The sequence below is a fragment of the Protopterus annectens genome, chromosome 13.part0, assembly GCF_019279795.1.
Source record: "Protopterus annectens isolate FY-2018-M chromosome 13.part0, PAN1.0, whole genome shotgun sequence".
NCBI classification, from domain to species: Eukaryota; Metazoa; Chordata; order Ceratodontiformes; family Protopteridae; genus Protopterus; species Protopterus annectens.
This window is the reverse complement of record NC_056747.1, coordinates 35,303,282-35,320,781: the sequence shown is the minus strand read 5'-3', so window position 1 is coordinate 35,320,781 and position 17,500 is coordinate 35,303,282. Positions and strand designations below refer to the sequence as shown.

At 36.7% G+C, this 17,500-nt stretch overlaps 1 protein-coding gene across 1 annotated transcript in view; it reads left to right on the top strand.

Moving 5' to 3' along the window:
* SIRT6 (sirtuin 6) overlaps positions 1 to 17,500 on the top strand; it is a 1,110,223-nt gene that overhangs the window by 77,395 nt on the left and 1,015,328 nt on the right. The window contains exon 2 of the mRNA XM_044090601.1: positions 3,613 to 3,740. Coding sequence (XP_043946536.1) covers positions 3,613 to 3,740 — 128 coding nt within the window. The remainder of the gene's footprint in view (positions 1 to 3,612; positions 3,741 to 17,500) is intronic.

Genomic DNA, 17,500 nt, shown 5'->3' with positions numbered 1-17,500 from the left:
GTTTTTCTGTGTGTAAATGTATAACCTCCCATTATTCTGACTCCACATTCTGTTTGTAAGGCAGTCACCATCGTTTTTCTGTGTGTAAATGTATAACCTCCCATTATTCTGACTCCACATTCTGTGTTTGTAAGGCAGTTACCATTGTTTTTCTGTGTGTAAATGTATAACCTTTCGTTATTCTGGCTCCACATTCTGTTTGTAAGGCAGTCACCATCGTTTTTCTGTGTAAATTCATAACCTCCCATTATTCTGACTCCACATTCTGTTTGTAAGGCTGTCACCATCATTTTTCTGTGTAAAATGTATAACCTCCCATTATTCTGACTCCACATTCTGTTTGTAAGGTTGTCACCATTGTTTTTCTTTGTGTAAATGTATAACCTCCCATTATTCTGACTCCACATTCTGTTTGTAAGGCTGTCACCATCGTTTTTCTGTGTGTAAATGTATAACCTCCCGTTATTCTGACTCCACATTCTGTTTGTAAGGCAGTCACCATCGTTTTTCTGTGTTTAAATGTATAACCTCCCATTTTTCTGACTCCACATTCTGTTTATAAGGCAGTCACCATCGTTTTTCTGTGTGTAAATGTATAACCTGCCATTATTCTGGCTCCACATTCTGTTTGTAAGGCTGTCACCATTGTTTTTCTGTGTGTAAATGTATAACCTCCCATTATTCTGGCTCCACATTCTGTTTGTAAGGCTGTCACCATTGTTTTTCTGTCTGCTGTCTTGTGTGTGTTATCTAGATGTCTAGTTTCGTTACTTGTGCTTTCCATGGAAGTAGTTTCTCCTTTATCTGTCTTGCTTTCCGTGGAAATGGTTTCTCCTTTATCTGTCTTGCTTCTCTCAATCCTGTTGCTCAGCAACTGTTGTGCACGTTATTGCAGCATCACACAGCTATTAGTTTTTCTTTTAAGATTAAGGTCCATTTTATCATTCATACCTTGAAGGCAAGCCACTATAGAACCGGTGCCTCCACAATACGTGGGAAAAAGTGTTCTCTTCAGATAATTCCTCATCCCAGGAAAAGGTGATTTTGAAGACCAATCCTGGATTTCTCCTCCCTTAATACACTTCTCCTTGTTCAGTCTTTCAAGATGCCCCTATAAACACTGATGCCAGTTCTGGTTTCAAGGAAGCCATGTCTTTCATGTCTGTGGTGTCAGCATGCTCAGCCAGAAGTGCTGCTTCTGGACCAGCATTCTTCAGTCTTATAGGTCTGTTATGTTATGGCTATGCCCTAGGGTTATGCTTAGGCCTATAGGTCATGTTATGACTATGCCCAAGGGTATGCTTAGGCCTATAGGCCATGTTATGGCAATGTCCTATGGTATGCTTAGGCTTATAGGTCATGTTATGTCTATGCCCTATGGTATGCTTTTTCGTTTGTCAAAGCCAGGGAGTGTAGTGCTTCTGTCTAGCTCCTGAAACTTTGCCTTGTTAACGGATATTCCCCCACCTTAACTTGACAGGTGAGTGTGTGTGGGGAGACTGCATACAGAAGTTATTTGAATGCAGTTGGTGTAACTTGGTGCTACATACAAAGCGCTGCACTCAGTAAACCTGTAAGCATTACTCCCTTAAATTGATTAGTACCAGTGCCCAGCGACTAGTAGGAAAAGCACTGACCGGTGCCCAGCGATCAGTAGGAAAAGCACTGACTGGTGCCCAGCAATCACTATGGAAAATCATTGGTTAATGTGTATATCGTTTTCTGTTTCTGACATTGCTGAGAACTACCTTCGAGGGTTAGTTCTTATTATTTTTAAGTGTAACATGCTGATGTGCATGTGATTATAATTTAGGGATTTTGTGATAAACTGTGAGAAAAGTGCATCTAGAAGGATGCTTATTTTGCTGAAGAAGAACATTAAAATTGGAAACTGCCTGTAGGGCAGTGGTTTTTATTCTGTAAATTTGAAGACATGACATAATTGTGTATTATTTGCATGTGTTTTTTACATTGGGCAGAAAGCAGCAGTATAACTGAGACCTTGGGTTCATGGTATGTGACTGCCTTTCATTGGTTAGTATGTGAGGTTTATTACTCCAGCCATCCCTTCTGACCATATTGTGGTGGTGAGCATGTGTCGACAATGATATAATACTTGTGTTGGGCTTCCGTTCTGGTTATAATGAATGCAACTGATGTAGAGCAGAGTTGTGTGAGCCCAGTACAAGAACTTTCATTTAGACAGTCATTGTTCTGTGTGTGTGCAGTCTTTCTAATTCAGTGTGTTACTTTTTGTTGGTTGTGAGCAGGCTACAACTGATTACAGGCTTAGCACAGGTGTTATATAGTGTAACCATAGACTGATGTCTCTCTGCTGGAGTATTAACGTTTAGGACAAAAGAGATGGGCAAGATATGATGCCACTGCAAGTCTTGTCAGGATGCTGTGCATTTGGGGTTGCGGATGTGGAAAAGATGAAGCGTGGAATTTTAAAACCCTCAGAAGTGTTGTACTTTGCTAGTAGTTTTTTTGGTACTTGTGTATTATCGCAACCACATTTCTAGTGTGATGTAATTCATAATGTCATCGCGGAACAACTGCTTCTGAAATTAAAAAGGGGTGTTTAAAGTCCAAAGCAGTATTTATCACTTTGGTTTTGTGACAGGAACAGGGATAATGGGTAAATTCGTATTCCTGGGTAGCGTCCTTTGCCGATGACATGTACTGAGAAGTAAAAGTAACCTGCTGCTATACATACGGCCTGTGAATATCAATATTTACTGGCTTCCATCCTCACATCATCCTGCTGACTTGATAAACAGTGACACATTGTTATGAGGGACAGACCATAAACATGGGTCAAAAAGCTGGACATTGTACAGGCTTGTACAGGTGCAATAGCAGTGGGAAGTAGGTACACTGCAGCAAAGCACCAGTTATGTACAACGGCCCATTTAATTTCGGAGTGTGGAAGTATGATCAGTACATGTAACAAACTCAAAACGGACATTACCGCATCCCCCACTTCCACCTTTAACAGTAACCTTTCTGTCCTAACTGAAGGCAAGCCTTGGCAAAGTACTGACGGTGACAGACATTCCTGTCACAAGGCACCGCAAGAGCAAGACATGTAGCGAAAACCTAAAATAATGGGAGGACAACAGTCTAAAAAAAATCCGGCTACATTAGAATTACTTACACACTTTGAAACTGACGCAAAGACTTAAAATATCTGAGTCAGCACGTGAACACCATATGAATACTTGCTACTTACATATTATCAGTTTTACAAATGTGGTTGCGATAATACGCAAGTACAGTTTTTTTTATTCAGGTAATTACAGAAACTAAAACTGTTGTGGTGAAAAATGTAACCGAATACACTTTCAAATCTGGCATTTGCTTTGCTAAAGATTTATTCTACACTTTTTGCTTTCTGCTTTTATAATTAAATTAGAGGTGTTTAAAATACTTGGTGTTTAATGGATTTGGCGGAGCTGACCCAAACATATGAGGTGGCTAGGTAGTGCTGGAATCTTGTGTATTGCAAAATCATCCAGTCATTTGCTGTACTTTTAATGGCTTTGCTGTGACCCAGGTCAGGTTAAAGCCTTTTAAACCACTTCTCAATTTTTCTTTTTCTCTGTGTAGAAATTTGACACTCCAGAAGAACTGGAAAGAAAGGTGCTAGAATTAGCAGAGCTGGTAAAGCAAGCTTCCTGTGTTGTGTTTCATACTGGTGCTGGAATTAGCACATCATCTGGTATTCCTGATTTCAGGTGAGGAGTGGAGCTTGAGGTATTAAGAGGTAATGTTTCCTTGTCCTTGATTTCACATTACATTTCTTTGAAGGCAGAAGATGGTATGAAACAGTAAGTCTGTCTGGCTTGTAGAGTTAAGTGTGTATGTACTGTTTGGGGCCTTTCAACTTGCAGGACGCCTACAGTGTTTGAGCCACCTTTGGCACAAAGGCTGTCTAAGGAAGGATAGAGAAACTCATTCTGAAAGGGCTCTTTCTGTCAGACAGGGTACAAGATGCCTTCATGTCTGAAAGCACCCTCCATCTGTCCTTCCTTTGACAAAAGGGAAAAGAGAGGTCGAACAAAAAAGAGAGAGACTAATACAAACCAAAGGACAAACATAAGGAGAAGCTATCAGAAAAAAGACAGGATATCGAGGCAGTCAGATCCTACTACCTCCAGGATCTGAACTCCCACCCTAAAACTTCCTTTTCTCTGGAGCCTATTAGCCCAAGTCTTTACTCCCCAAGTCTTCACAAGCTTTTGTAGAGGCTTACATCAGTAGCTTCCTCTCTCAGGTCTGGTCAGTCCACTAGAAGTCTCAGTTGGATGTCAACCGCATGATGAGGATGTTTCTGAGGACACAGATTCAACTAGGGGTCCTTCCACCTCCAACCCCGAGGAGAGAACTGGGATCCGACCCTTTGACAGCAGTTGTACTATTTCTGACGCCATGTCCCTTTTTTGGAGCCGACACATGTGGATCCTCAGCCCGCCATACCAAACTCAGATTACATAGCTCTGGAGATAATCTAATGCAGCAGGTGGCATAGCAAGGGCAGCTGGCACAGGTATTACTGTGCAACATCATGCCTGAATGTGGCTTTGTGATTTCACAGAAAGCTTTAAGATGTCCTTCATAAATGACCCCATGATGGTTCTACTTTATTTGGAACAAAAGTAAAGGAAATGCTTACCATTAGTAAACAGGACAGCAAGAAACCTTATCTGCCATAGAGATCTGTTTTTCTTCTCCTCAAAGATTTGTTTCCAGAAATCAAAGAGGAGGTAGGAAAATGTGGTTCAAGAAATCGCAAGGTTTTCACCAGGACACTACTGGGGACAGGACTCCCGGGGCAGAGGAAGAGGCAGCTTCACTGGATGTTCTCTGAGGCAGAGTTGGTCTGCAAAATCAAGGTTTCCATGGGCCATTCGCAGAGAAACCTTATCAAAATCACTGAATGTTTGCCCAGCTGCTGCACTGTGGAGCCATTCGGGGATTCTTCTCCTTGCACCCTCTAGCCTGGCAAACGATAACTTCAGATTCTTGGGTGCTATGGATCATTGTCAGTTGTTATGCAATACCCTTTTTAGAAACCCCAAAACAAAACAGAAGATTCCCGATACTCCACCCAGTAATTTGGAATCTGCAGTGACAAAGATGTCAACGTTGCTGGGCAGAAGAGTCATCCTGCTGATCACCCAAGTCCAGCCAGGATCTGGAGTCTATTCAAGGTTGTTTTTCCTTCCGAAAAAGACAGGTGACCTCTGACCAATGCTGGCTTTCAGCTGTCTAAATCGGTATGTGAAGAAGGCAAAATTCTGAATGGTCATGATAGTCTATCCTTCCTTTGCTGAGGAAGGCTGATTTGGATGTGCTCTATCAGTCTCCAAGATGCCTGCTATAATATCAAGATCCAGTGGCAGTCTGGGAGAGTCTACCTTTTCTGGCTTGAAGCCAGTCACTACCATTTTAGAGTGCTGCCATTCACCATTCAGTCTCGCCATAGCCTCCAGTAATGGCTGTCATTATAGCTTACTTTTGGCTGCAAGGAATCCAGATCATTCTGTATTTAAACAGTTGGCTTTTAGCTGCTACCTCCCAAGTTCTACTATTACAACTCCATCAGTTTTTCTGTCCCTGGCAACTTACTTGGGTATTTCAATAAACATCAACAAAGGCAAGCTATACCTTTTTCAGAGCTTAGCATTCATAGGCTGCCACATAGACACAGTACATCAGATAGTAAAACATTATCTTACATGAGTCAAATCCTTAAGGTCTGTAGCCTTCCAAGTACTGAAACCTTCCGCCTCAAGCACTACTCATTCTGGGACCCTTAGTGTAATGGCCTCTATAACTCTGGCTCTGATATTGTCAGGTTTCATTCTGTCCTCAGCTTGTGGGTTCATTTCTGGTCCTATGAACCGACTCTGCTGCGACCATAGCTCGTGGTAACCAAAACACTCTTAAGCTTATCCCTTACCCACAGTGCCTCTATCCCAGTCACCTTGGATCGCGTTTGCAGCTTTTCATGTTGGAAGTGGTGCCAATTGCTCACAAGCAGACAACTGATTTATATTAATATATTCAACTCTAACTTTTTTCTATATTTTTATATTTTCTATTTTTCTTTGTAGTTCATAAAATCCCTTACCTTTTTGTCTTTGTTGTACATCAGTACTGTAAATACTATTCTTATAATTTCCCTTTCCCTACACTTGTGTCAGTACTGTAAATACTATTCTTATTTCCCTTTCCCTACACGTCAGTGACAGTACTGTAAATACTGTTCTTATTATTTCCCTTTCCGTACACTTGTGCCAGTACTGTAAATTCTGTTCTTATTATTTCCCTTTACTACACGTCAGTACTGTAAATACTATTCTTATTATTTCCCTTTCCCTACACTTCAGTGTCAGTCCTGTAAATACTATTCTTATTATTTCCCTTTTCCTACACGTCAGTGTCAGTACTGTAAATACTATTCTTATTATTTCCCTTCACTTGTGTCAGTACTGTAAATACTATTATTTCCCTTTCCCTACCCTTGTGTCAGTACTGTAAATACTATTCTTATTATTTCCCTTTCCCTACACGTCAGTGTCAGTACTGTAAATACTATTCTTATTTCCCTTGACTTGTGTCAGTACTGTAAATACTATTCTTATTATTTCCCTTTCCCTACACGTCAGTGTCAGTACTGTAAATACTATTCTTATTATTTCCCTTTCCCTACACGTCAGTGTCAGTACTGTAAATACTGTTCTTATTATTTCCCTTTCCCTACACTTGTGTCAGTACTGTAAATACTATTCTTATTTCCCTTTCCCTACAGTTGTGTCAGTACTCTAAATACTATTCTTATTATTTCCCTTTCCCTACACTTGCAGTGTCAGTACTGTAAATACTATTATTATTATTTCCCTTTCCCTACACTTCAGTGTCCGTACTCTAAATACTATTATTATTTCCCTTTCCCTACACTTGTGTCAGTACTGTAAATACTGTTCTTATTATTTCCCCTTTTCCTACACATCAGTGTCAGTACTGTAAATACTATTCTTATTATTTCCCTACACTTGTGTCAGTACTGTAAATACTATTCTTACTATTTCCCTTTCCCTACACTCGTGTCAGTACTGTAAATACTATTCTTATTTCCCTTTCCCTACACTTCTGTCAGTACTGTGAATACTATTCTTATTATTTCCCTTTCCCTACACGTCAGTGTCAGTACTGTAAATACTATTCTTATTATTTCCCTTTCCCTACACGTCAGTGTCAGTACTGTAAATACTATTCTTATTATTTCCCTTTCCCTACACTTGTCAGTACTGTAAATACTGTTCTTATTATTTCCCTTTCCGTACACTTGTGCCAGTACTGTAAATTCTGTTCTTATTATTTCCCTTTACTACACGTCAGTACTGTAAATACTATTCTTATTATTTCCCTTTCCCTACACTTCAGTGTCAGTCCTGTAAATACTATTCTTATGTTTCCCTTTCCCTACACTTGTCAGTACTCTAAATACTATTCTTATTATATCCCTTTCCCTACCCTTGTCAGTACTGTAAATACTATTCTCATTATTTCCCTTTTCCCTACACTTGTCAGTACTGTAAATACTATTCTTATTATTTCCCTTTCCCTACACGTCAGTGTCAGTACTGTAAATACTATTGTTATTATTTCCCTTTCCCTACACGTCAGTGTCAGTACTGTAAATACTATTGTTATTATTTCCCTTTCCCTACACGTCAGTGTCAGTACTGTAAATACTATTCTTATTATTTCCCTTTCCCTACACGTCAGTGTTAGTACTGTAAATACTATTCTTATTATTTCCCTTTCCCTACACGTCAGTGTCAGTACTGTAAATATTATTCTTATTATTTCCCTTTCCCTACACTTGTGTCAGTACTGTAAATACTGTTCTTATTATTTCGCTTTTCCTACACTTGTGTCAGTACTGTAAATACTATTCTTATTATTTCCCTTTCCCTACACTTGTGTCCGTACTCTAAATACTATTCTTATTGTTTATATTTCCCTACCCTTGTGTCAGTACTGTAAATACTATTCTTATTATTTCCCTTTCCCTACACGTCAGTGTCAGTACTGTAAATGCTATTCTTATTTCCCTTGACTTGTGTCAGTACTGTAAATACTATTCTTATTATTTCCCTTTCCCTACACTTGTGTCAGTACTGTAAATACTATTCTTATTATTTCCCTTTCCCTACACGTCAGTGTCAGTACTGTAAATACTGTTCTTATTATTTCCCTTTCCCTACACTTGTGTCAGTACTGTAAATACTATTCTTATTTCCCTTTCCCTACACTTGTGTCAGTACTGTAAATACTATTCTTATTATTTCCCTTTCCCTACACTTGCAGTGTCAATACTGTAAATACTATTCTTATTATTTCCCTTTTCCTACACATCAGTGTCAGTACTGTAAATATTATTCTTATTTCCCTTTCCCTACACGTCAGTGTCAGTACTGTAAATACTATTCTTATTTCCCTTTCCCTACACTTGTGTCAGTACTGTAAATACTATTCTTATTATTTCCCTTTCCCTACACATCAGTGTCAGTACTGTAAATACTATTCTTATTATTTCCCTACACTTGTGTCAGTACTGTAAATACTATTCTTATTATTTCCCTTTCCCTACACTTGTCAGTACTGTAAATACTATTCTTATTATTTCCCTTTCCCTACACTTGTGTCAGTACTGTAAATACTATTCTTATTATTTCCCTTTCCCTACACGTCAGTGTCAGTACTGTAAATACTATTCTTATTATTTCCCTTTCCCTACACGTCAGTGTCAGTACTGTAAATACTATTCTTATTATTTCCCTTTCCCTACACTTGTGTCAGTACTGTAAATACTATTCTTATTATTTCCCTTTCCCTACACTTGTCAGTACTGTAAATACTATTCTTATTATTTCCCTTTCCCTACACTTGTGTCAGTACTGTAAATACTATTCTTATTATTTCCCTTTCCCTACACTTGTGTCAGTACTGTAAATACTATTCTTATTATTTCCTTTTCCCTACACTTGTGTCAATACTGTAAATACTATTCTTATTATTTCCCTTTCCCTACACTTGTGTCAGTACTGTAAATACTATTCTTATTATTTCCCTTTCCCTACACTTGTCAGTACTGTAAATACTATTCTTATTATTTCCCTTTCCCTACACTTGTCAGTACTGTAAATACTGTTCTTATTATTTCCCTTTCCCTACACTTGTGTCAGTACTGTAAATACTATTGTTATTATTTCCCTTTCCTTACACTTGTCAGTACTGTAAATACTATTCTTATTATTTCCCTACACGTCCGTGTCAGTACTGTAAATACTATTCATATTATTTCCCTTTTCCTACACGTCAGTGTCCGTACTCTAAATACTGTTCTTATTATTTCCCTTTCCCTACACTTGTGTCAGTACTGTAAATACTATTCTTATTATTTCCCTTTCCCTACACTTGTGTCAGTACTGTAAATACTATTCTTATTATTTCCCTTTCCCTACACGTCAGTGTCAGTACTGTAAATACTATTCTTATTATTTCCCTACACTTGTGTCAGTACTGTAAATACTATTCTTATTATTTCCCTTTCCCTACACGTCAGTGTCAGTACTGTAAATACTATTCTTATTATTTCCCTTTCCCTACACTTGTGTCAGTACTGTAAATACTGTTCTTATTATTTCCCTTTCCCTACACTTGTGTCAGTACTGTAAATACTATTCTTATTTCCCTTTCCCTACACTTGTGTCAGTACTGTAAATACTATTCTTATTATTTCCCTTTCCCTACACTTGTGTCAGTACTGTAAATACTATTCTTATTTCCCTTTCCCTACACGTCAGTGTCAGTACTGTAAATACTATTCTTATTATTTCCTTTTCCCTACACTTGTGTCAGTACTGTAAATACTATTCTTATTATTTCCCTTTCCCTACACTTGTGTCAGTACTGTAAATACTATTATTATTTCCCTTTCCCTACACTTGTGTCAGTACTGTAAATACTGTTCTTATTATTTCCCTTTTCCTACACGTCAGTGTCAGTACTGTAAATACTATTCTTATTATTTCCCTACACTTGTGTCAGTACTGTAAATACTATTCTTATTATTTCCCTTTCCCTACACTTGTCAGTACTGTAAATACTATTCTTATTATTTCCCTTTCCCTACACTTGTGTCAGTACTGTAAATACTATTCTTATTATTTCCCTTTCCCTACACTTGTGTCAGTACTGTAAATACTGTTCTTATTATTTCCCTTTCCCTACACATCAGTGTCAGTACTGTAAATACTATTCTTATTTCCCTTTCCCTACACGTCAGTGTCAGTACTGTAAATACTGTTCTTATTATTTCCCTTTCCCTACACTTGTCAGTACTGTAAATACTATTCTTATTATTTCCCTTTCCCTACACTTGTCAGTACTGTAAATACTATTCTTATTATTTCCCTACACTTGTCAGTACTGTAAATACTGTTCTTATTTCCCTTTCCCTACACGTCAGTGTCAGTACTGTAAATACTGTTCTTATTATTTCCCTTTTCCTACACGTCAGTGTCAGTACTGTAAATACTATTCTTATTATTTCCCTTTCCCTACACTTGTGTCAGTACTGTAAATACTATTCTTATTATTTCCCTTTCCCTACACTTGTGTCAGTACTGTAAATACTATTCTTATTTCCCTTTCCCTACACGTCAGTGTCAGTACTGTAAATACTATTCTTATTATTTCCCTTTCCCTACACGTCAGTGTCAGTACTGTAAATACTATTCTTATTTCCCTTTCCCTACACTTGTGTCAGTACTGTAAATACTATTCTTATTATTTCCCTTTCCCTACACTTGTGTCAGTACTGTAAATACTGTTCTTATTATTTCCCTTTTCCTACACTTGTGTCAGTACTGTAAATACTATTCTTATTATTTACCTACACTTGTGTCAGTACTGTAAATACTATTCTTATTATTTCCCTTTCCCTACACTTGTCAGTACTGTAAATACTATTCTTATTATTTCCCTTTCCCTACACTTGTGTCAGTACTGTAAATACTATTCTTATTATTTCCCTTTCCCTACACTTGTGTCAGTACTGTAAATACTATTCTTATTATTTCCCTTTCCCTACACGTCAGTGTCAGTACTGTAAATACTATTCTTATTATTTCCCTTTCCCTACACTTGTGTCAGTACTGTAAATACTATTCTTATTATTTCCCTTTCCCTACACTTGTCAGTACTGTAAATACTATTCTTATTATTTCCCTTTCCCTACACTTGTCAGTACTGTAAATACTATTCTTATTATTTCCCTTTCCCTACACTTGTCAGTACTGTAAATACTGTTCTTATTATTTCCCTTTCCCTACACTTGTGTCAGTACTGTAAATACTATTCTTATTATTTCCCTTTCCCTACACGTCAGTGTCAGTACTGTAAATACTATTCTTATTATTTCCCTTTCCTACACGTCAGTGTCAGTACTGTAAATACTATTCTTATTATTTCCCTTTCCCTACACTTGTGTCAGTACTGTAAATACTATTCTTATTTCCCTTTCCCTACACTTGTGTCAGTACTGTAAATACTATTCTTATTATTTCCTTTTCCCTACACTTGTGTCAGTACTGTAAATACTATTCTTATTATTTCCCTTTCCCTACACTTGTGTCAGTACTGTAAATACTATTCTTATTATTTCCCTTTCCCTACACTTGTGTCAGTACTGTAAATACTATTCTTATTATTTCCCTTCACTTGTGTCAGTACTGTAAATACTATTCTTATTATTTCCCTTTCCCTACACTTGTGTCAGTACTGTAAATACTATTCTTATTATTTCCCTTTCCCTACACTTGTCAGTACTGTAAATACTGTTCTTATTATTTCCCTTTTCCTACACGTCAGTGTCAGTACTGTAAATACTGTTCTTATAATTTCCCTTTCCCTACACTTGTGTCAATACTGTAAATACTATTATTATTTCCCTTTCCCTACACTTGTCAGTACTCTAAATACTATCCTTATTATTTCCCTTTCCCTACACTTGTGTCAGTACTGTAAATACTATTCTTATTATTTCCCTTTCCCTACACATCACTGTCAGTACTGTAAATACTATTCTTATTATTTCCCTTTCCCTACACTTGTGTCAGTACTGTAAATACTATTCTTATTATTTCCCTTTCCCTACACTTGTGTCAGTACTGTAAATACTATTCTTATTATTTCCCTTTCCCTACACTTGTGTCAGTACTGTAAATACTATTCTTATTATTTCCCTTTTCCTACACTTGTGTCAGTACTGTAAATACTATTCTTATTATTTCCCTTTCCCTACACATCAGTGTCAGTACTGTAAATACTATTCTTATTATTTCCCTTTCCCTACACTTGTGTCAGTACTGTAAATACTATTCTTATTATTTCCCTTTCCCTACACTTGTGTCAGTACTGTAAATACTATTCTTATTATTTCCCTTTCCTTACACTTGTGTCAGTACTGTAAATACTATTCTTATCATTTCTCTTTCCCTACACGTCAGTGTCAGTACTGTAAATACTATTCTTATTATTTCCTTTTCCCTACACTTGTGTCAGTACTGTAAATACTATTCTTATTATTTCCTTTCCCTACACTTGTGTCAGTACTGTAAATACTATTCTTATTATTTCCCTTTCCCTACACTTGTCAGTACTGTAAATACTATTCTTATTATTTCCCTTTCCCTACACGTCAGTGTCAGTACTGTAAATACTATTCTTATTATTTCCTTTCCCTACACTTGTGTCAGTACTGTAAATACTATTCTTATTATTTCCCTTTCCCTACACTTGTGTCAGTACTGTAAATACTATTCTTATTATTTCCCTTTCCCTACACTTGTGTCAGTACTGTAAATACTATTCTTATTATTTCCCTTTTCCTACACTTGTGTCAGTACTGTAAATACTATTGTTATTATTTCCCTTTCCCTACACTTGTGTCAGTACTGTAAATACTATTCTTATTATTTCCCTTTCCCTACACTTGTGTCAATACTGTAAATACTATTCTTATTATTTCCCTTCCCTTGTGTCAGTACTGTAAATACTATTCTTATTATTTCCCTTTCCCTACACTTGTCAGTACTGTAAATACTGTTCTTATTATTTCCCTTTCCCTACACTTGTGTCAGTACTGTAAATACTATTCTTATTATTTCCCTTTCCCTACACTTGTCAGTACTGTAAATACTGTTCTTATTATTTCCCTTTCCCTACTCGTCAGTGTCAGTACTGTAAATACTATTCTTATTATTTTTCTTTCCCTACACTTGTGTCAGTACTGTAAATACTATTATTTCCCTTTCCCTACCCTTGTGTCAGTACTGTAAATACTATTCTTATTATTTCCCTTTCCATACACGTCAGTGTCAGTACTGTAAATACTGTTCTTATTATTTCCCTTTTCCTACACTTGTGTCAGTACTGTAAATACTATTCTTATTATTTCCCTTTCCCTACCCTTGTCAGTACTGTAAATACTATTCTTATTATTTCCCTTTTCCTACACTTGTCAGTACTGTAAATACTATTCTTATTATTTCCTTTTCCCTACACTTGTGTCAGTACTGTAAATACTATTCTTATTATTTCCCTTTTCCTACACTTGTGTCAGTACTGTAAATACTATTCTTATTATTTCCCTTTCCCTACACTTGTGTCAGTACTGTAAATACTATTCTTATTATTTCCCTTTCCCTACACTTGTGTCAGTACTGTAAATACTATTCTTATTATTTCCCTTTCCCTACACTTGTGTCAGTACTGTAAATACTATTCTTATTATTTCCCTTTCCCTACACTTGTCAGTACTGTAAATACTATTCTTATTTCCCTTTCCCTACACTTGTGTCAGTACTGTAAATACTATTCTTATTATTTCCCTTTCCCTACACTTGTGTCAGTACTGTAAATACTATTCTTATTATTTCCCTTTCCCTACATGTCAGTGTCAGTACTGTAAATACTATTCTTATTATTTCCCTTTCCCTACACGTCAGTGTCAGTACTGTAAATACTATTCTTATTATTTCCCTTTCCCTACATGTCAGTGTCAGTACTGTAAATACTATTCTTATTATTTCCCTTTCCCTACACTTGTCAGTACTGTAAATACTATTCTTATTATTTCCCTTTCCCTACACTTGTCAGTACTGTAAATACTATTCTTATTATTTCCCTTTCCCTACACGTGTCAGTACTGTAAATATTGTTCTTATTCTTTCCCTACCCTTGTGTCAGTACTGTAAATACTATTCTTATTATTTCCCTTTCCCTACACTTGTCAGTACTGTAAATACTATTCTTATTATTTCCCTTTCCCTACACTTGTGTCAGTACTGTAAATACTATAATTATTTCTCTTTCCCTACACTTGTGTCAGTACTGTAAATACTATTCTTATTATTTCCCTTTCCCTACACTTGTCAGTACTGTAAATACTATTCTTATTATTTCCCTTTCCCTACACTTGTCAGTACTGTAAATACTATTCTTATTTCCCTTTCCCTACACTTGTGTCAGTACTCTAAATACTATTCTTATTATTTCCCTTTCCCTACACGTCAGTGTCAGTACTGTAAATACTTTTCTTATTATTTCCCTTTCCTACACGTCAGTGTCAGTACTGTAAATACTGTTCTTATTATTTTCCTTTTCCTACACTTGTGTCAGTACTGCAAATACTATTCTTATTATTTCCCTTTCCCTACACTTGTGTCAGTACTGTAAATACTATTCTTATTATTTCCCTTTTCCTACACGTCAGTGTCAGTACTGTAAATACTATTCTTATTATTTCCCTTTCCCTACACTTGTGTCAGTACTGTAAATACTATTCTTATTATTTCCCTTTCCCTACACTTGTCAGTACTGTAAATACTATTCTTATTATTTCCCTTTCCCTACACGTGTCAGTACTGTAAATATTGTTCTTAATCTTTCCCTTTCCCTACCCTTGTGTCAGTACTGTAAATACTATTCTTATTTCCCTTTCCCTACACGTCAGTGTCAGTACTGTAAATACTATTCTTATTATTTCCCTTTCCCTACACTTGTCAGTACTGTAAATACTATTCTTATTATTTCACTTTCCTACATTTGTCAGTACTGTAAATACTATTCTTATTATTTCCCTTTCCCTACACTTGTGTCAGTACTGTAAATACTATTCTTATTATTTCCCTTTGCCTACATTTGTGTCAGTACTCTAAATACTATTCTTATTATTTCCCTTTCCTACACATCAGTGTCAGTACTGCAAATACTATTCTTATTATTTCCCTTTCCCTACACTTGTGACAGTACTGTAAATACTATTATTTCCCTTTCCATACACTTGTGTCAGTACTCTAAATACTATTCTTATTATTTCCCTTTCCCTACACGTCAGTGTCAGTACTGTAAATACTATTTTTATTATTTCCGTTTCCCTACACTTGTGTCAGTACTGTAAATACTGTTCTTATTATTTCCCTTTCCGTACACTTGTGCCAGTACTGTAAATACTTTTCTTATTATTTTCCTTTTCCTACACGTCCGTGTCCGAACTCTAAATATTGCTATTATTATTACCCTTTCCCTACACGTCAGTGTCCGTACTCTAAATACTGTTGTTATTATTTCCCTTTCCCTACACGTCAGTGTCAGTACTGTAAATACTATTCTTATTATTTCCCTTTCCCTACATGTCAGTGTCAGTACTGTAAATACTATTCTTATTGTTTCCCTTTCCCTACACTTGTGTCAGTACTCTAAATACTATTCTTATTATTTCCCTTTCCCTACACTTGTCAGTACTGTAAATACTATTCTTATTATTTCCCTTTCCCTACACGTCAATGTCCGTACTCTAAATACTATTCTTATTATTTCCCTTTCCCTACACTTGTCAGTACTGCAAATACTATAATTATTTCCCTTTTCCTACACTTGTGTCAGTACTGTAAATACTATTCTTATTATTTCCCTTTCCCTATACGTCAGTGTCAGTACTGTAAATACTATTCTTATTATTTCCCTTTCCCTACACTTGTCAGTGCTGTAAATACTGTTCTTATTATTTCCCTTTCCCTACACTTGTGTCAGTACTGTAAATACTATTCTTATTATTTCCCTTTCCCTACACTTGTGTCAGTACTGTAAATACTATTCTTATTATTTCCCTTTCCCTACACTTGTGTCAGTACTGTAAATACTGTTCTTATTATTTCCGTTTTCTTACACGTCAGTGTCAGTACTGTAAATACTATTCTTATTATTTCCCTTTCCCTAAACTTGTCAGTACTGTAAATACTATTCTTATTATTTCCCTTTCCCTACACTTGTCAGTACTGTAAATACTGTTCTTATTATTTCCCTTTTCCTACACGTAAATGTCAGTACTGTAAATACTATTCTTATAATTTCCCTTTCCCCTACTCTTTTGTCAGTACTGTAAATACTATTCTTATTATTTCCCTTTCCCTACACTTGTCAGTACTGTAAATACTATTCTTATTATTTCCCTTTCCCTACATTTGAGTCAGTACTGTAAATACTATTCTTATTATTTCCCTTTCCCTACACGTCAGTGTCAGTACTGTAAATACTATTCTTATTATTTCCCTTTCCTACGTGTGTCAGTACTGTAAATACTTTTCTTATTATTTCCCTTTCCGTACACTTGTGCCAGTACTGTAAATACTTTTCTTATTATTTTACTTTTCGTACACGTCCGTGTCCATACTCTAAATATTATTATTATTATTGCCCTTTCCCTACACCTCAGTGTCCGTACTCTAAATACTGTTGTTATTATTTCCCTTTCCCTACATGTCCGTGTCAGTACTGTAAATACTATTCTTATTATTTCCCTTTCCCTACACTTGTCAGTACTGTAAATACTGATGTCCTTCAAGGATGCATCTGCAGTCCTTACAAATGGGTTGTCCTGTCGTCAGGCCGCCCTTTGGTCGGCCGGATTCCAAAGTCTGGGTCTGGCCTCGGCTGGTGTCGCACTTCACCCGACGTCATAGCTGCAGTTCTTCGGGTATAAAGGCATCAGCCCGGCCATTTCCCAGTCTTTCTTGTCGCATGGTGCCCGAAGCGAAGCTGTTAGCAAGTGCTGGTCGGTCAGAACCAGAATTACTACTACCGAATACTACTACGAAGACTTCTAAAAGCTAAGTACCCGTTGGGGACTCTTTCTTACTCAGCGATGTCAGAAAAATGAATAACTGTTTAACTTTTGGGAAACAAATACCTCATAAAGATTTCCATTCTTACTGCTTACCTTATCTAGGCCCAGACCACGGCGTCGCAGCTGGTCTAGCCTGTGCTTCTTTAACCGGCGGACGCTTAGGCGTCGGTCGGAATTTGCTGAGGAGTTTTTCGGCTCCCGTTTTTGCTTATATTATGCCGACCGGATTCC